Source organism: Tenrec ecaudatus, unplaced genomic scaffold (genome assembly GCF_050624435.1).
Source record: "Tenrec ecaudatus isolate mTenEca1 unplaced genomic scaffold, mTenEca1.hap1 Scaffold_63, whole genome shotgun sequence".
NCBI classification, from domain to species: domain Eukaryota; kingdom Metazoa; phylum Chordata; class Mammalia; order Afrosoricida; family Tenrecidae; genus Tenrec; species Tenrec ecaudatus.
In genome coordinates this window covers 736548-759654 of record NW_027459515.1, presented here as the reverse complement: position 1 = coordinate 759654, position 23107 = coordinate 736548, and the positions used below count along the sequence as shown (strand labels likewise).

The following is a 23107-nucleotide window of genomic DNA, read 5'->3' as shown; positions in this document are numbered from 1 at the left end:
TTATCTGTAAGACAGTCAGTAATTACCTTAACGTTGCTAAAGTTAATTCTCAGTCAGTCCGCCTGTAACATGACGTGTCAGAATTGTCTGCTCCTATTTGAGATACTCTCTAGACATTGTCTATTCCTGGTTTCCTCAGCACCTCTATTAGCAGCTTTGCAGTTGCTGGAATCCACTCAAGGGCATGTAGATGATAGCCTCAGATGACTGATCTCTGTCAGTGCTGCCTTGTCCCATTCTCTTTTCTACCTTCTTTCACCACCAGGGTGAGTGCACGAAGCTTCACATTTCATTAGATACTGACAAATGTATATCTCAAGCCAAACCACTCAGTCAACTCCAGTTTCAAATCCAACATCTGTTTAAATTTCTAGCAGATATAAAATGTCTACCTAAATGTTTAATAGATATGTCAGTCTCTAAGTGATCTCCTTCTTGGACAGACGATCTTTTGTCTCAGCAAATGGAAATTCCACCCTTCTCATTCTTCAGCCCTGGTGCCAAAGTGACTTGCTTGTGGAGCTAACCACAAAATCAGCAGTTCTAATCCATCACCCACACTGAGGAGAAAGGATGACGTTTTCTGCTCCCACAAAGGTTTACAGCCTCAGACACCCAAAGGGACAGTTACACTCTATCCTACAGAGTCACTGAATTGGAATTGACTCAGGGTCAGTGAGTTTATTGATATATTTATGGTTCTTTCCTCAAAACCTTAGAGTTGGTGCCTTGATTTCTCTCTCTTTCACACCTCATACATCTTCGTCAACAAATTCCAAATGGTTCTGCTACCAACCAGAATTGTTCTACTCCTGTCTATGCCACTGTTAACAGCCTACACTAAGTGGCCATCATTTTGGGCCTGAATTTTAACTGCTTTTCATGCCTCTGCCCTTTCCACCTACAACACAGTTCTTTTATGTGAACCACTGCTGACATTTTCAGATGAACAGTTGGCCTCACGATGTAAAATGTTTAGCAGCACCTCTGGCTTCTAAATGTCAATATCATCTCTCCGCATTTGGGACCATTGCAAATGTCCCCAATACCTCCGAATGTTTTGGTTTTTGGATGGGGCAACAAATTTACCCATGATTAAGAACCAATACTATATAGCATGTCTTATCCAAGCCATGGGTCACCTCAAATACACATGAAAGTTGGATAGTGAATAAAGCCACAGAAGAATCGATGCAATTGAACAATGGTGCTGGCAAACAATATGGAAAGTACCATGAGCTGCCAGAAGAACAAACAAAGCTCTCTTCTAAGAGATGGACAGCAATGATGACTGTGTCCCATTTGAGGGGATCAAATAACAAAACTGTAGTAAGCAGAAACATTTGATGGTGTAAGATATGGCAATTTAATAATAATAATATAATAAGGTTTCCTGGGGGGTAGGGAGGGCTAAGGAGGGGATAAAGGGGATCTGATATCAACAAGTTCACGGAGAACATGTTTTGAAAATGATGGTGGCAGCAACTGTACAAATATGCTTGATCTAATTGAAATATAAATTTTTATAATATCTATAAGAGCTACCAATTTTTAAAAAATAGAATACAGCTAGAATGCTGCTCAGAAGTGTGTGAGGCAAGACTTCATCTCATGTACTTTGGACATGCTACCAGGAGAGATTAACCCATGCCAAAGGAAATTATGTTTAATAGAGGGTCAAAGAAAAGGAGGAAGACCCCCCAACATCATGGACTGACATAGTGTCTGTAACAACGGGCTCAAAAATAATAAATGATGGCGAGGATGACATAGGAATGGGCCGTGATTCACTTTGTTGTCCAGTAGAATAAAATAACGAGGGAGGTGCTCTCAGCCATCCAAACAGATGAGTTTGAAAATGTTTCCAAGAATGGAATCACAGATTTGACTAATGTATTAAGTATAATGGATAATACTTTGAAGGTTAAAAGGTTGTTTTGTAAAAAAATTTAAATGCATAGCTTAGAAAAAAAAAACCTGGGTTATTTTTGGATACCCGCTTGAATGTTGTCATCAAGTCGGTGCTGCACAGTAACCCTATGCACATCGGAACAAAGCACTCGTCTCCATCCCAGCGTCACGCCTGTCCTTCACTTTGAGCTCACTGTTGCAGTCACTGCCAATCCCTCTCTCTCATTGAGGGCCTTCCTTCTTTACATTGCTGCTCCACTTTACCAAGCATGATGGACTTCTCCAGGGACCGGTCTCTGCTGATAATAAGTTCCAAGTATGTGAGACAAGGTCTTACCATCTTTCCTCTAAAGAGCATCTGGCCGTCCTTCACCAAGATAGACCAGTTTGCTCTTTTGGCAGTCCGTGGGACTTTCATTCTTCTTTGCCAACACCGTAGCTCAAATGCAGAGAATCTTCTTCTGCTTCCTTATCCAATATCCAACTTTCACACGCACAAAAAGTCACTGAAATACCATGGTTTCTGTCCGCTGTACCTCAGTCCTCAAAGTGACCTTCTTACTTTCCAATACTTGAAAGAAATTTTATGCAACAGATTTACATAATTCAATGTGTTGCTTCATTTCTTGAGTGCTGTTTCCATGAGTGTTGATGATGAATCCCAGCAAGACGAAATGCTTGCCAACTACAATCTTTCTGTTTTTCCTGATGTTACCTATTAGTCCAGTTTTGAGAATCTTGGTTTTCTTTACATTGAGTTGTAATCCATACTGAGGCTGAAATCCTTGATTTTTAACAACTAGAGCTTTAAGTCCTCCTGTCTTTCAGCCAGCAAGGTGTGTCATCTGCATATTGAAGGTTGTTAATAAGCCTGCCTCCCAATCCTGATGCTGAGTTCTTCACATAATCCCGTTTCTCTGATGATTTGCTGTGCAAACAAATTGAGTAAGTAGGACAAGAGGATTCAATTCTGACACACGCTTTTACTGAATTTTAAACCAAGTAGCAGTCCCTTGCTCTGTGCACACAATGTCCTCTGGATCCATGTACAGGTTTCACATGAGCATAATAGGTAGTTCCTGTTCTTCTCAAGGTAATCCATAGTTTGCAGTGATTCATACAGTGGAATCCCTTCACATAGTGAATGAAACACGCTGCACAACAGCTGGTCTTCTCTGTGTTAAGCCAAATCCATCTGATTTCAGCAATGATATCTTTTGTTCAATATCCTCTATTGAATCTGGCCTGAACCTCTGGCAGCTCCAAATCAATGAACTACTGCAACTGTTGTTTACTACTTCAGCAAAATATTGCTTGCATCTGATATCAAGGATAATTTTCTTATTCTGTTGAGTCACATTTATTTGGAATGATTATAAATATGGATTTCTTCCAGTCAGTTGACAAAGCAGCCATCTTCCAAATTTCTAGAGGAGTGCTACCAGTGGTTCATCACTTTGTTGAAACATTTCAATTGATATTCTATCGATTCCTGAAACCTTGTTTTTGGCTAATACTTTCAGGACAGCTTGGATCTATTCCTTCAGTGTCATTAGTTCTTAGTCACATGCTACATCTTGAAATGGACAAATGTTGATTAGTGTGGTTCAATGACTGTGTATTCCTTCTTTCAATGCTTTCTCCATCATTCAATATTTTGCAGATAGAATCTTTCAAGATTGAAACTGAAGGCTTGACTTTTTTAATAATGAGTTATTTCAGTTAAAGATATGCCAACTATGTTCTTTCTTTTTGGTGTTCTAACTCTAAGTCTTTGCACATTTAATCATAATAATTTATTTTGTCTTCTCAAGCTGTCCTTTGAAATTTTCTGTTCATCTCTTTGTGTCCATCATTTCTTCCATGTATTGGGCTAATTTTTCTACTACCCTAAGTCCTTTGCTCAAAAACCATTTTCCCAATGGTGTCTTCTGTGATTTCCCATTTAAAAACCTCAACACCTTATTAGACATAACCAAACACTTATTAGCAATGGTTAGGGTGACATAGGTAATTCATGAAGGCGATGTTCTAAGGCCTACTTTGGTGAGTAGAGATTGAGGCCTGAAAAACTCATGTGGCCATCTAGGGTACAATTACTGGTCTCCTTTGCTCCCCCACTGGGAGGAGAGAAGACTGATAAAAATAGAAACTCTCATGGAAACAATTAGTCTAATAGTTGTATGGGGCATGCACACATCAGCCTTCACATCCATGAAACACAAAGCACTAGGTGGCGCCTGGCTACCACTTCCACCTGCTATGGAAAGGCTTACACAGAAGGCTCGGGTAGAGCAGAGGAGAATACAGTACAGATTCCAGAATCACAAAAGAGACCGGGCTCACAGGCTGGAGAGAGACTGGTGGCACCCTGAAGTCTATGATCCTTAGTCACTCCTCAGGTCTGTAACTGGACTCACCCTTGTAGTTCACGTTTCAGTCACACATCAGACAGGTCTCAAGAGGGATAACAGTGCTAGTGTGGTAGGCACACCTGAGTATAATCAACCAATTAAGACCCAAAGGGCAGCATTTCCCCAAGGACAAATTTCAGAGCATTCGAAAAGAAGCATGGATGGGAACGGGTAACAGAAAGGAAGTACATATGTGATGGTACATGAGATGAAACAAAATGTGTTTAATTGTTGAAAAAAACTGATGATCTGCTCTGTAAACCGTCACCCAATTCACAACAAAATCAATTTACAAAAAGAAAAAAGTAAAACAAGTAAAAATATGAGCTTCATCTACAGTACCACACACACACACTTTCTATTCATCCTTTCTGCTTTTGCTAACCCCAAGGTCAGCAGTTCAAAATCACCAGCCACTCCATGGGAAAAAGATGAGGTTTTCCATTCCTGTAAGGAGCTCCAGTCTGGGAAACCCACAGGGGCATTCTACCCTATCCTACAAGGTCGCTGTGAGTCTGCATCAATCTTATGGCATTGAGTTGTTTTTGTTTTGTCTTTTAATCTGTAGCTGATAGGCTATATATTTTACTTAATGATTTAACTTGCCTCAAATTAATAGGTTTTAAATATTAGTATAGAATGAAGTTTTGCATTTTTTATCCACAACTCTATGGCTATCAGAAAGTTAAGTGTCTACAACAGGTGAGTGACCCAACGAACACCTGCAGAGGAAATGAGAGGAGGAGGGAAGGTCGAAGAGAGGGCAGGAAGGGAAGATAGGTAAGGGAAGAGAGGATGGGTGAAATAGACTCTATAGTAAGACAGCCACAGCGAATACCCAAAACGAGTCTGCCTGGGTCATTCATAAAAACCGAGTTGATTCCAAAATATTCCTTTTTTGAAAATACAATTCACAATGTATAACAAAAGCTAAGACCTTGTCAAACTACTTCTGCTTTTACCAAACTTTATGTAGGATTTTATATAGAAAATGTACTTATAATGTCATTAACAGACATATGAAAATATCTATAGAATGCATAGAAACTGAGAGAAATTTTACAAAGCACATGGGCTGTGATATCTTCCCAAGATAACACTGACTGTGCCGGGGTAAAGTCAAATCATTCCATGCCATACACCCTAAAGTATGTTAGCGAGTCACCATCACAGTGAACAGCGTCCATTTCTACAGAGAAAGCGTACATGGTTCGGCTGGGAGTGAAGCAGAGGAGCAGAAATGCTCCCTGCTGCAAGCTGACAGTTACATGGGACCCCTGAAGTTTTAAATTGAGTTCCTCTGCTAATTACCGGCCTGAAAGAGACAAAGAATGATCCACATTTTATTCTCTGCTGAACTTGCAACAAGCACTCGTGAATGGGACATTAGGGTCAAGCTGGGAAGCTCCAGTTTGTTTGACCGAGTACAGAGCATGGTGTCACCTCCCGCGCAAATAAGGTCAGGTACACCTCCCTGCCTTGGGTTCCCACCAGGGAGATGTCAGCGTAACCGGGGCTAACTGAGGACTTGAGAGAGAGGATAAAACAAAAACGCAAACAAAACAGAAAACAAAAAATCACGTTGCCTATGGATTTGAAGTTATTTATGTTTTAAAATGAATTCAAATATGTACAATCTCATTCTTTTCCATCACATGCTACACCTAGTGGTAAGAGTGTCAACTATTCTGTCTATTTTCTAAACAGCTCATTGTATGACCAGTAAAGCTACACAGCAGGCAGGTACTTTAATGAAACAGGCCTATTCTCTGGGGACAAGAACCTGTGGTTGAAACGCTAGCACTGTGATCATGAAAGCACTTTGTTCTTGCCAATGAGCAATACTTTTGATGTGGATCCTGATCAAAAATCCCCTTGGGAAGGAAAAACGTGTAGCGGTGGGGAGGGGGGAACAAAGGAGTGTTGTGATGTGAGATTTCAAAACAGATTTTCTCAGAAGAAAAAATACCTTCAGCATTCAAAATGGGTATGCATTCTACTTTTCTGGAAAGTCATAGAATGACGTTGCCAAAGCAGCCTCATTGAAGTTAAAGTAATAAAAGTAATTAATTTATTCATTCAACCAACAGTGTTGAGTATACTACTTTCGTGCATGGAAGAAACATAAGAACACTTGAGAACACAATCCCATGACCAGTGCAATTCCTTTCTCTCTTCTCTTTATTTAACTTACTATAACTCGGCATCCAACATGTGGCTGAATGAAAAAAACCGAGGGGCAGCTTACACACTGTAGCCCGGCATGTGAGAGTTAGGAAACAAGCACTAATCAATGGGTACCTCCTCATAGTGTCACAGTGAAGACTTTGGGGAATCACAGAGAATGTGTTTGACATCCCAGCTCCTTCATTTAATGGCTGTCTGCAGGAATAGGAAACTTCATGGTCTCAATTTCCTTAATATAAAAAATAATCGTGTAGCAGTGCCTACTGTACACGGTAGTTAAGAACATGAAGTGTGACACTGCCAAGAACCTTTTACGCATGTTTTTAACAAAGTAGAATTATTTTGGCTATCTTTTAAAATGCTAAACCTACATCAGTTCTTAAGTAATTATACACATACTTTGTGGCAAGAATCCAGAAGCACCAAACTTTATTTTACCTCTTGTGAAATCATAGCCTCTAAAAATATAACCCTTAGACTGTTCATGCGTCCTAAGCATCTTAACCAATAAACTCCACCTTCAAGGAGCCCTTCTGAAAAAATAAACAAGAAAATTCTTACCGAGTTTTGGCAAAGAATAGGGCACTTTAAAGTAGTCTTCATAAAACTCAATTAGTCTCTTTGTTATATGGAGGGCGTAGTGCCCGGATCCTCTTCTGATGGCGTCGGGTCTTGCATACAACCGCACCTAAAACATATGCAGACGCAGCACTTTAGCCTTTTGGTCTCAAGTTGTATCTATCGTGCAAATATGAACCTACACAAATTACTTCAAGGACTACAAAAATTAAACAATATCCTTTGTCCATTATATCAAGGCACTTTGTAATTGAAAGAATCAAACTACAACAATTGAAGTAACCAAGGTGAGCAAGTTACAATTTCCTCCCTTTGCAAGACGACAAAGAGAACAATTCTATACCTTGCTTCAAAATAAATATTCAAAGTGATCACTTATGTGCGCCTGTTAGAGATTTGAAGGTATGGTGGATTAATATAATGGGTCCCTAACGATGCTGAAAATAGTCAGGATACGGTGGCTCAGCAGGAGAGAAAATTCATGGTTTGTTAAAGACATATTATAACAAACTTTGAAAGTATTACTGAGCAGGGCAGAAATATAATTTATGCCCCCTTCTTTTCTTTGGAAAAAACCTGTCTTGTTCCCATTCTGCAAACCAGGGATAGAAAATTCTTGCCTGGACATCAACAATCCTCATTCTGGTGGGCACTCTGCAAGTGCTCCTGGCTCAAACCCAGCTGAACATCATTCATATTCCAGCACAATCTGGACCCTTAATATGGATTTTAAATCAAGCATTGTATATTATCTAGTCCTCAGCCAAGAAGGATCCTAAGGCAAGTAACATAAAACTGAACAAAACTAACAATTGTACAGAAAAGGCTAAAATGAGATTAGTTTCCATAAAGCTTTCATAAAGCTATCCAGCATCCTTCTTTCCAAAGGCTAAGTCTATTTTTCACAGATGTGGTCCCTAATCCTCATATCAATTGTGTGAATAAGAAATGTGTATTTTGTACAGCAGTGGAGAGCAGTGTCCTGGGAGTTGGATTTTAGTCCAACTCTGCCACTAAGAACGTGGGATGTTGGTGAGCAAATTACTTAACCTGCTTGGGTCTCAAATGTTCTCATTTATAAAATAAAGGTGTTTGCCACCAGATAGTTCTACAGTGTTTTTCAATTCTAAAACACCTATTCCCAATCCCATTTTACAGATAAAAGGATTTATTTTCTTACTGGTGATTTTCCCAAATCAGTATAAAATATTTTATTTAGTATATGTAAATGGATATTTATGTTCATAAAGACTACAAAGGAAAACTGTAGTCCATGTGTAATGGTTAGATCTTATACTAACTTGGTACTTTTGTGGAGGCAGGGGTGGAGTCAAACCTGTCAATCATGTAGTCGCCTAGTGACGCCTCCTTGGGGGCGTGGCTTTTTATAAGCGAACAGCAAGAACTTCTTTCTCAAGCCCGCCGCCTTCCCTGCTTGCCAAGATTGTGTCTGCCTCTAGCGTCAGCCCCATGTGGACTGCAGACCCTGCATGTTTCAACACCCTGCCATTTCCCACCAACCCTGGATCCACAGGACTCTGCGCCCACCTGTGATCCCCCTGCTTCCGCTAAAGGTACTTGTTCTGTTTCATCCGCCTGCCTCAGCTGGGATGCATTCTTGATGTGAAATTGTTTCTTGATATCAAGGGTTTTTTTTTTCTGATTTCAAATCCATAAACAATCTATGTCATTGGTTTTGTTTCTTTAGACACCCTAGCCTACCCCATCGCAATATAACACATGATTGTACAGGTGACTCTTTACCATCTATATTAAAAGGAGAGAGAAGGGAAAACCAAAGCAGCTGCTCTTAAGTCAATTCTGAAGCAGCGGCTCGATATGTCCCAGAGCAGACCCGCTCCATAGAAGTGTATCACGGTAATTCGTCTGGAAGTCGTTCCTCGGGACTTCCTTCAACAGAATTTCTGGGTAGGGGTGAGCCAATCGCAAACTATCTGTACAGTCAAGATATAAGTACAATCTAAAAGCCTAGAAAATCGAGGAAAACACATTTTGACTTTAGCTTGAAAGACCTATAATTCAATACCAGATTTACTGACTAACACATTTCCAACAAAAATGGCTGACAGAAATATAACCTCTTCCATCAATCAATTCCACAAATCAGTCAAGATATCTGCAATGAATTCAATAACAATTAACTACTAAAATGATGAAGCTGCTTCTCATGCAGCAACTAAGTTAGATATAAAATTGGGTCCAGTCACCACAGATTTAGTCGGCAGCGGTAGAAAGCCGACACTCTCAGGAAAGCCCATCTGAAAGAGCAGCACATGCCACTCTTGACACTCGGGGAAATGCAATCATTCTGAGTCCCTGCTGTGCCTGGCATCAACTATTCTGTATACATTCGGTATTTTAGGTGGAATTCCCAAGAGATAGGCCACAAGACAAGTAGGGTGTGTGGGTGATCAGGAAAGAGGCGTGCCCAGGAGATACCTCCGAGGGAATAGGCAAAGCAGCATCCAGAAACGTGAGAATCCAAGCGAGGCTGCAATTTCAGGTGAAATCTGGAGCACAGACTGACCCACAAGGGCCTCGATGATCTGGAAAGTGTGTCCTGCGTGATTGGCTGGCTCCCATGAGCCTGGACCAGGCCTCATTGGCTGCTCACTGCTAAGGGCGGGCATAAAACCTCAGGCACTTCCTGTTCTTGAGACAGCTGGGCAAGGAGCTCCCCCAGTCAATTGCTCGTGTTTTGGGACTCTCAGGTGTGAGCAGTTAGGAGTAAAATCACTAAAACGGAGCAATAGGGACATCAAATAGGGAAGGGGATCTAGCCTATACAACAGCAACTGTCATAGAAACTAATTCACTGTCAACAGATATTTAATTAGCACGTGCTCGGTGCCATAATAATCCGAGAAGTGGTGGACTGCTCACAAAAAGGTCAGTGGTTCAAAGCCACCAGCTAACTGAGAGGTCACCACTTCAAACTCACACTTCAGGAGCAGCATGAGGCCATCTGCTTCCATTGAGGTTTACAGCCTCGGAAATTCTAAGGGACACTGCCTGCCTCTCTGTCCCGCAGGGTCACTATGAATCAGAATTACTCAATGGCAGTTGGTTTAGTTTTTTGATTATTTTTAATAGGGATGAAAAAGACTACAGGAGGAGCAGGTGTGCATGTGTGTGTGAGAGATTGAGAGAGAGGAATGACTCAATGGCAGTGGGTGTTTTGTTCTTTGGGGGGAATTTTGTACCATGGTCAAGGCTAAGTATTTTTTATTTAATGATGAAGAAAACATGGTCTCTAGTTAAATGAGGTACAAAGCATTAAGGTACAAAGATCAGAGATAATATAATCATCATTATTAAAAAGCTTAACATATATTCAGTAATTTAGTATTTGTATTTTTTAGTTACATTATTTTCATATCAACTTGAAGATATGAAAATGTAGGGGTGGAGTCCAGTCTGTCAATCAGGTGATTGATGATGCCTCCTGTTGGGCATGGTCTTCTCATATGAAGGATCCTGGGCGCTCTCTCTCTCTCTCTCTCTCTCTCTCTCTCTCTCTCTCGCTCTCGCTCTCGCTCTCGCTCTCGCTCTCTCTCGCTCTCTCTTTTTCTCTTTCCCTCTGCCTTTACCCTCCTGCTGGCAAGCCACTCAGAGACCTTCCAGAGCCCTGTGATGCTTCTACCACCATTTGATCCATAAGACTTGTCACCTACCAGCCTGTGATCTTCCTGCATTTTGCATCATTGCTTGCAGCTGTGTGAGTCTGAAGAGGAATTTATGGACTAAGATCAGATTTACAGACTAGTATTGGACATAAGGACTTTATCAGGACTATACTGGGATATTTTATTTATGCAGAATTACTTCTTGATATAAAGCTCTCTCTTACACATATATGAGTGTCCTTGGAATCCACTCTGTCCAGCAAACACATTGTACAAGTAACATTTTCCTGTGATATAAATGGCAAATGTATCATGAGAAAAATATATAGCTTTCAGAAGGTTTGAAATGAAGTAACTAATAAATTCAAGTTAAAACTATAACTAGGACCACTACAAAATGACAGAGTAAGGGTCACTGATTTTAATCTTAAGCACCATCACCGATTTTGGTAAAAATGCAGCTATTTCTATCAATCAACTCCACCAGTCTGTCAAGCTATCTGCAGGACCAGACAAGAAAAGCATGATTGAGTCAATCTGGTTGTTAAGAATTGATGGAAATGATCCAATTCCAGGTGAGGAAATAAGACATAGAAGCAGTGTCTTCATTTATTCATTCCAACATGTATTGCATGCCTGCTGTGTACCAGGCACTTTACGGGAGCCTACAAATAAAACAAGACCACAGAGTGCGTAGCCCTCGAGGTCTGAAGTTTGAACTCACCAGCCGCTCCAATGGAAAAAAGATAAGTTTTTGGTTCCTGTAAAGATTTACAGCCTTGGAAACCAAAAGTGGCAATTCTGCTCTGTCCTATAAGGTCAGTGTGAGTCAGAATTGACTAGATTCATACCATGCACTTCATAGCAGTGCCTAGATGTTGATAAGTAATGGCATGGATTAAGTTGTGTATCCTCAAAAGATGGGTGAGCTTGGCTGGATCATGATTTCCTGTATTGTGATTTTATTACTCCCCCACTTCGTGATCTTCTATGTATAGCTGAAGCTGGACTAGGTCATGGTGATGAGGATTATGTTATGTTTGTTATGTCACCGAGGCAGGATTCAGTGGGAGGCAACAGCCCTAGTCAAGATAAGGCCCCTCGTCCAGTGTCAGGAGAATCCTCCGGGGAGATAAGAAGAGAGAGAGGACCCTCCCCACCACAGTGAAAGAAAAGCCAGCAGAGTGTGTCTTTTTCACCGGGATCCCTGCCCTGAGAGCCTAGATTCAGGGAAAGAGGGATGTCCATACAGATGGAAATCTCCAAGGAATGCCAAGCCCACAGATGCTGAGGGCAGACAAGGACTTTGTCTTAGAGTCAACAGAGGAAGAAAGCCTTCCCCTAGATCTGGCATTTTGAGTTCTGACTTCTAGCCCTGAAACCATGAGAAAATAAACGAACTTGTCAAAGCCATCCCAGTGCTTAAGCTGTGTTGTAGCACCACTACTCTTCACGGCATCTTAAATGACACACAGATTAACAGCAAAAGGACAATATGAACATCAAAAGGGCATCTTTTGCTTTTCCTCTCATTCCAACAGATCAACTGATTAATCTCTTGTCCAAGGCCAAGTCCTTATTCCATCCCCTTTTACTTGAACAAAGATGTCACTGCCAAAATGCCTTCCCCGTTTCCTGCATCACCAACTGATGCCTGCCTCCTGGATCATTCTCCTCGGTAGGCACATACTCTGTTTTGTCTCCTTTGTTAAAATTAAAAACCGAAAAACCCTTAACCTCTGTTCCTCCAATTATTGTCCCATATTTCCATTCCCTTTTATATCAATGATACTCAAAAGAGTTTCCTATATTATAATAAACAACATAAAATGTAATATGAACCAGCATGAAAGTGGGCATATAATATAGAGACAATTATAAATGGGGTGTTTTGAAACGTATATCCCCTGCTTTTAAGTTGCTCATGAACTACAACCAGGCTTTTTTTTTTTCTTTTTTTTTTAAATTTTAACAATTTATTGGGGCTCATACAATTCTTTTCACAGTTCATTAACCAGGCTTTTATACCCAGAAAACCAACACTAAATCCAATGTCACTGAGTTGATTCCAACTCCATGTTGGGTTTCCAAGGCTGTAAATCTTCAAGGGTGCAGAAAGCCTCAACTTGCCTCCATGAAGCAGTTGATGCGTTTGAAGCCCTGACACTGGTTGGTAGTCAGCCCAAAGCACCACCTGGGCCCCCAACAGTCTACCAGAACTAGACGCACCAAAAGTACCCTACTAATGACTTCACAATGCATGCTTGCCCTGTCAGCAGTGCTTGGGACAGGCGATCATGTGTTCTCTTTGAAACACTTTTGTTACTTGACTTCTATTCCCACTTAAGCACTCCCAAGTTTGGCTGGCTCCTCCTCTTTCTTCCCTCAATGGTAGAGAGATCCGGATTGCAAGCCATAGGCTTCTTCCACAGGCTGTCTACACTTAAGATCTTGCTAATCATATATCATATCTAGTTTTCAGATATTAAAACTGAAGACTTTCCCTACAATTTCAGATTTGTAAATGCAGCTGCCAACTGATACCTCCACTCAAATATCTATCAGTCATATTAAAACCAAACCTTGATACCTTGATATCTCTCTCTCTCTCTCTCTCTCTCTCTCTCTCTCTCTCTCTCTCTCTCTCTCTCTCTCTCACACACACACACACACACACACACACACACACACACACACACACACATCCTGCTTCTCCTATAGTCTGTTTCATCCTGTTTAAAACTAATCCAAAAAACAAAGCAGCCACTGTTGAATCAATTCTGACTCATCGTGACACTGTAGGACAGAGTCAAACTACTTCCAGGATCTCCAAGACTGTGAACTGTACATGCTGACAGAAAAAAAACGCCATCTCCTCTGTCCCTGGGAGTAGCAGGTCAGCTCCCACTGCAGACCTGGTGGTCTGCAGCCTGCTGCAGCAGCCACTCGGTCACCGGGGCTCCCTTACAGGTAATACCGCCCTCCACTCACGAAGGCTCTGATGCCGCAGAGTGATAACATTCCTTTGCATTTCAGAAATATCGTTTTAGGGGCCTAAACCTTAGTGAACTGAAGTACAGGGGATGGCTTCAGGCTTCAAAACTCACAAAAATGAGATAAACACTGAAAGGGGAGGCTAGGGGAGTATGGAACATCTACTCGTGCATGTTACAGAATAGACTGTAAACTGAAATAAAGAATAGGAATTTAAGGCACAGATATATCAGTTAAAGATTTGAAGCAACAGGGTGGCGTGACTAGAGTTATGTTAAGCGATTACATGAACTGATCCACTGCCGTGGAGCGAACACTGACACAAAGTGAACCAGGGTGGGTTTCTGAGACAATGACTGTTTACGGGAGGAGAAAACCCAGTCTTTCTCTCCTGGAGCTGCTGGTGGTTTTGAACTGCCCACCATGGGATTCTCAAGCCAATATGTAACCACTACACCACAAGGGATACAAATCTTAGTGTATATGTCTTATAGGGGCTAGGAATGAGTGAAACAAATAAATTGAGACTATGCCAGCAAGACAGATGAAAGAGAACAGTGATTTGATCTAGAAAGAGCAATTGAGAGGCAGAGAAAAGATGGAGCTATTCAACTGCTCTCACTCGCTTTTAAACAAGTCACTGAGATATTGCGCGTGGTGAATTTTAGGACCATTCGCATTGAAAACTAGCCACTCACACATGCACATACCTTACTCTGTTGTACTAAGTGAATCTGGATTGAACTGTGGAGGGAAGAGTTTAAAATATTGCATAACCTTGTGGTTAATCAATAACATTTTGTATAATAATTTACGTGACCATACATAAACATTTCTATTTGCTTTCTTCTTCTAGAGTAACTAGATTCTACCTCATCATTACAAACAAACTAAATCTTCATAAACCCGTTTATCACTCAAAAGCACTGAAATATAATTTTATTACACCTGCCTATTTGCATTTTCTGACATGCCATGATAAGCGTGAAGCGCTAAAGAGGCAAATTGCTTACTTTTCCCGGAGCAGGCTTTATCTCTCCTTCTAAAAGCTTTTCCGACCACCAATGTCAACCAGGTTGCCACTGAGTCCCATGTGGAGGACAATGCACTAGGAATTTGCAGGGATGGCTTTCTCTCTGACAACTTGTGTCAGCTTAAGAGAGTCAGCAAACTTCTCTGAATCTCGGCTCCTCAGTGTCTTCCCGGAGCAACAATCTAGAATCCCCTTAAGCCTAGGGGACTGATCAGCGATATAAACCTATTGTCTTCCCCTGTGTAGTCCCCATTTACAAGCAGAATAAAAGAAAAGGTTTTTATTTCCTCAGTATAGTTTGGCTATTTTTACATCTTTCACTTCTCTTGAAAATAAACTATCTTGCTCTCGTTCTCTATCTGTTGTCCTTGAGTATTCCTCTTCTATTCCATGAACTTGAGACGGGGAAGACAGAAATAGCTGTAGTAACCAACACAAATGGAAGAGGCGTGTCCTTATGGCTCCAATCCTGTGGTGATGCATCATAAAAAGAGCTAAAGTTTAAGAACTTCAGACTTTTGATCCCTTAAAAAAAAATAAACTCACTCACTGCCACTGAGTTGACGCCGGACTCACAGTGACCTTACAGGACAGGGAAGAACTGCCCCTGTGAGTTCCTGAGACGGTAACTCTTTATAGGATGACATAGCCCCCATCTTTCTGCCAAGGAGTAGATAGTGTTTTTGAACTGCTGACCTTGCAGTTAGCAGCCCACAGTGTACCATCAGGGGTGCTACTGATCCCTTAAAGCACTTCAATGCCCCAAATCAGTGTTCTTTTGGTAGTGTCTCTCCTTAGACCCAGTGGGATTGACTGTGTAGTTTCCTGGACTCTCCATATTTTATGCAAGTTTCATTTATCTGTAGTATTTTCATTTTTTTTATTCCTGAAAAGGGGGGAGGGATGCTAACGACATCTTTCAATCCTTTATATAAAAAAAAAAACCAACCCACAAAGAGTAGATACATTTCAGTTATCCCGAGGACTGAGAGTGACTGCCTGGAGGCTATGTTGGGAGGAATCCTAAAACTACATCTGGACCCAGCAGGGGGATCTGTGAAATTCCTGCTGTGCATTTACAGATAAAGGCCGTTGTGGTGGTGCGGGACATATGCATGATCAGGACAGACTAACCTTTCAGGGAGGTGTAAGGGAAGGCAACTCTGCATAGACTTGAATTGATCTGGCCTTTGGTGGTTGTGCGATTTAGAGAAAGGACAGCAAAGGCTGATTAAGAACGTCATCATTTATTTATGTTTATTAATTAATAGTTAATGAGCCTCTATTAACAAATGCACGGCAGCCTGAACCTGTTGAAGAGCCTTTTCTTGTTCTGTGCCTCAATTTTCAAGCTACACTACCTTTGGGACACCTAACCTGTGAACTGTGTCGCTGTACTTTGAGGTCCCTTTAAGACTTGCCTCGCCAGAGGATTGGAATGTACATCTCTGGAGCTGGGGACTGACTGTTGGTGACCTGCCTTGCTGTTGGCTGCCTGTGCTGGGATAGCCCACATCGCTCTACAGAGGACTACCTGGTGGCCCTCAAGACTTGAAGGACTGCCAGTGGCTCACAACACTCTCACAGGAGTGAGTTGCACTGAGCTATTTGTACTGATTTATAATTTAACTGTTCATTTCTTGTATTATATATCTATCTGTCTGTATATAATTTAACAGTTCATTTCTTGTGTTATATATCTACCTATCTTTGTAAATATATATATATAATTATCAGCAATCTGGTTTTGTCTCTCTAGAGAACCCTGTCTAACACAGATGGTCAGGCTGCCATGCGTGTGCTGAGTGTCCAAAGGGAAGCGAGAGAGACGGGTCTCATTTTTGCAGGAGGGCACAGTCTAGCGGGAACACAGAACTACAAGAACTCATATTGAGAAGCAGAAAGTGGACCTCAGTTACAGGAGCTTTTCAAATATAGCCTCCCTACAGCGGTGGTGATTCAGCAAAACAGGGTAAGTGGACCAGAGGAATCAGGAGAAACACAGTTTCAGATTCTGGGACAGAGTGCTGATACCTTTCTCTGTGATAAAGATGTAGGGAAAAGTACATACGCAATTGTAACATAATGCAAAAAAGTTCAAGTCCACACTCGCAAGTGCCCAAACAGTATCATCTCAATTTAAAACACTTCATATAGTTTATCACTTCTCTTTATAAAATTCCTAAGTAACAGATAGGGATTTAAGTAATTAATTCACGTGTTATAGATGAAGAAGATGGAGATAGGGTTTTTAATAGTCGCTGAACTTCCCAAAGCATTTCTACTAGACGGCTTTCGTTATTTGTTGTGCTCGAAAATGAACTGTATGAAACAGTGTGTCGTTACACCATACAACAAAGAACAGAATCTACACCAGAAGCACACTTGTTAAATGAAATTTTCTCTGATTTGTCATCTGTAATTTTGTATTTAAATTAAATAAACCTTCTGGCTTGCTGGAGTTATTCTCTGAGAAAATTTTACACTGCAAGAGTATGTTAGGAATTTTGGGAGACAGTAATTACTTCACACCTTTAAAATATCACTATAATAACAATAATAAGTTTACATTTCCTTTCTGCTCTAATGGAAAGCTTAGTCCCTTTAATAACTGCAAAGCGACAATGTACTGTCCCTAAATTCTCAACCAATAAAGCTGAATTAATGCACCTACGTGAATATAATTTGATTTGGGAATTCTTCACAGAAAATACTAAACCGTAACAAGGCCAGGAGAAAGACACAGGTGCTTCAGGTACTAAGCGCAGAGAAATAAATTGATACAACGACAAAAGGAGATAGTAAACAAGAAATAAAACCCAAACATTTTATAGTTTTATGTTTATCTCATTTTAGCTAAGTACAGTGAGTTAATACACACAAACCTGACAGAAACGGGACCAGTGCTAAGCTCAGGAGGCAATAAACTTAAAGAGGTGCCTGGAAGAAGGAGAGGCAGGAGGCCGGCCTGGCAGGAGCAGCCAAGGATCAGGTAACTGACCAGGGCCTGAACACCCCAGTGAAGAGTCTGGAGGCGCTGCCTGGAGAAGCTCGGAGCCAGTTCTCAGTCTAAAGCAGAGTAATGTGATTGAAAGCAACAAAGAGAGACTATGTAGGCAACAGAATTTAAGATATCTTGAGCCAGGGAGGCTAGAGTATAGAAAATCATGCTATTAAAAGTGAAAAATGTATCCTATAGATTTTTTTCTTCTTTTTTTAAAAATCATTTTACTAGGGGTTCATACAATCCATACATCAATTGTATAAAGCACATTCGTACATTCATCACCCTCATCATTCGCAAAACATTTGTTCTCCACTTAAGCCCTTGGCATCAACTCCTTACTTTTACCACTCCCTCCCTGCTTCCCCCCTCCCTCATGAACCCTTGATGATTTATAAATTATTAGTTTGTCATATCTTACACTGTCCGATGTCTCCCTTCACCCACTTTTCTTTTGCCCGTCCCCCAGGGAGGAGGTTCTATGTAGATCCCTGTAATCGGTTCCCCCTTTCCACTCCACCCTCCCTCCACCCACCCGGTATCATCACTCTCAACACTGGTCCTAAAGGGATCATATGTCCTGGATTCCCTGTGTTTCCAGTTCCTATATGTTCCAGTGTACATCCTCTGGTCTAGCCAGATTTGTAAGGTAGAATTGGGATCATGATAGTGGGGAGGCAGGGGGAAATCATTCAAGAACTAAAGGAAAGTTGTATGTTTCATTGTTGCTACAATACACCATGACTGGTTCATCTCCTCCTCTTGATCCTTCTGTAAGGGGATATCCAGTTGCCTACCGATGGGCTTTGGGTCCCCAATCTGCACTCCTCCCTCGTTCACAATGATATGATTTTGTGTTCTATGATGCCTAATAACTGATCCCTTCGGCCCCTCATGATCACACAGGCTGGTGTGCTTCTTCCATGTGGACCTTGTTGCTTCTTAGCTAGAGGGCCACTTGTTTACCTTCAAGTCTTTAAGACCCTAGACACTCTATCTTTTGATAGTCGGGCACCATCAGCTTTCTTCACATTTGCTTATGCACCTGCTTTGTCTTCAGTGGTTGTGTCGGGAAGGTGAGCATCATGGAATGCCAGTTCAATAGAACAAAATATTCTTGCATTGAGGGAGTACTTGAGTGGAGGCCCAATGTCCATCTGCTACTTTAATAGTAAACCTATAAATATATGCACATAGATGTATCCTATAGATTTTAATGAGAAAACCGTCAGCAATAGGCACTATCACCTTAGTTAAAGTCTTAATTCTGAGGAGGGGACTTTCAAATCAGAGGTGAAGGGATCAGAAATAGCTCACGATGAGGAGGTGAGGCACATGGTAGGGTCTGACACACAACGATGTCAAAACTAACATGACGTCAAATCACAAAGCAGAAGTACATACCAAGCCTCCTCAAGGAGTCTCACTTGGAACCAAAACCATACACCTTTCGGGTAGATCGTTTCATAAAACATACCTTAATCATTTTAAACATCTCACAAAGACTCGCCCTGAGTCCCTAGGTGTGCAAATGGTTTGGGCTCAAATACTAACTTCAGGTTCCTGGTTTGAACCTGCCTAGAGTATCAAGATATGTTCCCATAAGCATTTGGAAAACCCTGTGAGACAGTTGTACTTTGTAACATGTGGGGTCACCAAGAGATGTTAAAGCCAGACTTATAATAAATTCCATCTTATCACTAACTGTCATAAAGACAATCCGGAGTATTGGTACTGATAAAGCTGCTCTAACGTCTGGTTCTTGTGCCTACCCCTTTTGCTTCGCACACTGCTTCTAGATACCACTTTGGGTACCTATTGTGATTCCACAGTTCCCATTGACTGGCTCTCTGTAAGTAGATCTGCTGGCCTTTCTGTCTAGTCCTTCTTAGTCTGGAAGTCCCACTGAAATGTGTTTAGCATCATATCAATATCCAAAAGCCTCCACTGTGGTTGAGTGATATGAAATGAATAGACAGGTAATCTAAACTAGGTCTTCTACATGGAATGGAAATTCTACCACTGGGCTACCATTAATATGATAACAAAGAATTCCCTAGTAAAGCATTGGCTGAAAATTATGAGTTGCTACTTTTATGGCGTTAATTCTGGATCTCACAGCCTTTACTCTGCAGAATCCTGCTGCTGTTTGCTGTCGTTGTTGCGGCCACTGTTGTCAGTGGCTGTTGAGTCAGTCCCTACTCATGGAAACCCTTCGTACAACAGAACTTAGCATTGCTGAGCCCTGCACCATCCTAAAAATTGTTGTTACATTTGAGCCCATTGTTGCAGCCACTGGATCAATCCATCTTGTCAGGAGCTTTCCTCATTTCCTCTGCCCTTTTACGTTCCTAAGCATGATGTCTTCCCAAGGAACTGGTCTCTCCTGATAACATGGTTCGTAAATCAACCCAAATTCACTGTCATCAAGTCGTAGCAGACTCATCTTGACCTTATAGGACTACCCCAGTGGGCTGCCAAGAGTATAAAGTGTGACAAGAACAGAACGCCTCATCTTCGTCCTGTTGAATCACTGACAGATTAGAACTAGCAACCCAATTTGTCACCCACTAGACCACAAGAGGTCCTGAACACGGGTTCACAGGCTCTCTAAAGTGTGTCCTATATTTCTCAATAGGATGTTAAGTTCTTTAAAGAGCAAGTGCATTTTTTAAATTTCTCTTTTCGCTGTCCATTGTCCAGTGCAATGCCTTGCACTCAGCATGGATTGACTACATGTTGCTAGCTCCCATAAACCGATAATAAACTTTCAAAGTCCTTGTCCACTCTGGTACTAAAATGCTGTTATCATAGATTGATTGCATCTCCAAACCGCATTTTGCTTCAGGCAAGGAAATTAGCACTGTGGCAACCTGTGCAGTCTCTTCTTGAAGATCACTTCGCATTTATTCCTAAGCGTAGTATTTGCCACTTCACTGTAGAACTTCCAAGCTGAAGTTACGTACGGGCACTTCACGACAAGACAGGCTTTATCGCAGTCACGCATTCCACAGTGGGATTTTCCTATGTGCATGGGGAGTGAAAATAGAGAGGTGTCCAAAGATTTGAGAACAAATGGCATTATCATTTGATTCCATTTTCCCCTGAGCATTTTGAAACCTCTTATAAATGTGGTAAACTGAATGTGGCCTCCAAAGATAACTACATCCTCATCCCGGATTCCGAGACGACTCCTTAATGTGGCACAGGAGACTTTGGAAGACGTGATTAAGGATCTTGGAATAGGGAGGTTACCCTAGCTTACCTAAGTGGACCCTAGTCATGATCACAAGCACCCTAAAAGAAGGAGGCAGGCAATAAAAGAAGAGAAGGTGGTAGGTGATGGCGAAGAGAGTTACAGGCGCTACGATGGGAAAAACCTAGAAATAAGGCCCAGAGACACTCTTGTTTCCACTCTCTGAGACTCATTTAGACGTCTGATCTCCAGAACTGTTAAAATTATAATCTGTATTGCTTAAAGGCATGAATTTATGATCATTTGTACTGCAGTACAACATTTTTTATTTCCGTGTCACTAAATACAGCATTTTTTCTTTTCGGATTTTGAAAGTTGGGGCACAATTTATGCTTCTTCCTGTGCCTTACGGCTCTCAAGGTGTTGTTTCGGCACCTCCACATCATTTCACATGATCACCAGTCACACGACATACCAATGTGCATAGGCGCGCACAAGAAAGAGAACGTGCACTAGTTGAATGACAGTAAGAATGATCTGCAGTGATGTTTTTCCAAGTGTGGTCTCAGAATGTTTTGCATCAGAATTCCCCGGAATCGTTGTTTAAAACTCAGATTCCTAGGTTTCACCACACAAAAGTTTTGAGTCATCTCTCTCAGGCAAGGCCTTAAAATCTTCATTTAGCAAATTCCAAGTCAATGCGGCTCCTAGTGAGCCTCTAAGCTGGAGCAGATCTGTCCCTGTGCGTTTCTGAGGCTGTCACTCTTCATCAGTATTAAAACCCTTCTCTTCTCCCAAGTGGCAGCAGTGGTTTTGAACCGCTGACCTTGCAGTGATTACAACCCACAACATAACCATTCTTTTGTTCATTTAGCACTACAGCAAGCAAATCTCAATAAATCCTTAAAAGAAATATGTATCCGAAGCCTAACATATAAGAAAATGTGTATCTACGTATACATCTTTATTCCTTAAATCCCTTGCAACTTCTGTATCCTCAAAGCAGATATAATTAACATGCCCACTATTATTTTTTACAATGACTACTTTCCCCCCTGTGCAATAAACAATGAAGAACAGATGAAACATACCCAATGGTTGGAAAGAAGTTGTTTAGAACTGCCACCGCCCACAGACATGGCGGCGGCAGCGATTCATGTCCTCGGCTGGCTAAGGATCAGAACTGACTCCACGGCAGGGGGTGACTGGAGATAAGTATCTCCTTTGAATCACAAGGTTTTTGTTTTGGTTTGGTTGTTTTTTAATCAAGATAGAATTAACTTATAAAGTGTCCTTATTAAGATATCTATTTTATCCTTGGTCAAATATCTTCAGCAAGAGTGGCTGATAAGTATATATTTTTGTAAATCCAGGGGCTCGGTGCACAGCTGGACTCGGTTTCAATTTACTTTGTCCCATCTGTCTTTTTATTCCCTGATTTCCAACCGCCTGCTGACCTCACTTTTATGTGCACCTTTTTTCCCCTTGGGTTTGGCTGGCATCTCGAGAGAAGCAGAGCCAGCGATGCTTGTGTGAATGTGCACATAGAAAGAGGTTCACATCAAGCTATTGCTCACGCAGTTGCAGAAGTGCAAAGCCCAGTGTGATTCGAGCCTGTGCCGCTGATGTGAACTAGGGGCTGCTCCTGATTCGAGCGCCTGCAGAGACTGACCAACAGGAAATATGAAGACCACAGGCTGGTGGATGCCAATGGAATGAATCTCAACTTGGCCACAGGAATCCAAGGTCCCCAGGCAACTGATGGCTTCTGGGGTCGGCAGGTATTATAACAGGAGGTGATGAACCAGATGCAGAATCCAGATCCAGCAGAAGTGAGCTAGCTTACACATAGTGTCCATCTGTCTGAAAAGTGGGCCATGTTCAAGTGAAACTCCCTCAACTGTATCAAGGCTGTGGCCAGATAGAGGAAGCCATATGCACAGCGTGGGCTCGCAAACCAAGGCTCTCCAGCCATAAGCACCTCTTCCGATACACACGTGTGGCTCTGGTGTAAAAATTAAAATCTCTGTAGGATATTATTCAGGTAATGGTGGTTTCATTGGTTTGTAAACATAGGTTCTGGCTCTCAAACAATTTCTGAAGAGTTGTGAGGGACAAGATTGGCTCTTGCATCTCAAAAGT

The 23107-nt window shown here is 41.5% G+C and overlaps 1 protein-coding gene across 1 annotated transcript in view; it reads right to left on the bottom strand.

Annotated features, from left to right (window-relative positions):
• Positions 1–6997: 6997 nt before the first annotated feature.
• LOC142436784 (thyrotropin-releasing hormone-degrading ectoenzyme-like) overlaps positions 6998–23107 on the bottom strand; it is a 94894-nt gene continuing 78784 nt past the window's right edge. Inside the window, exon 2 of the mRNA XM_075540228.1 lies at positions 6998–7200. Coding sequence (XP_075396343.1) covers positions 7137–7200 — 64 coding nt within the window. The 3' untranslated portion in view covers positions 6998–7136. The remainder of the gene's footprint in view (positions 7201–23107) is intronic.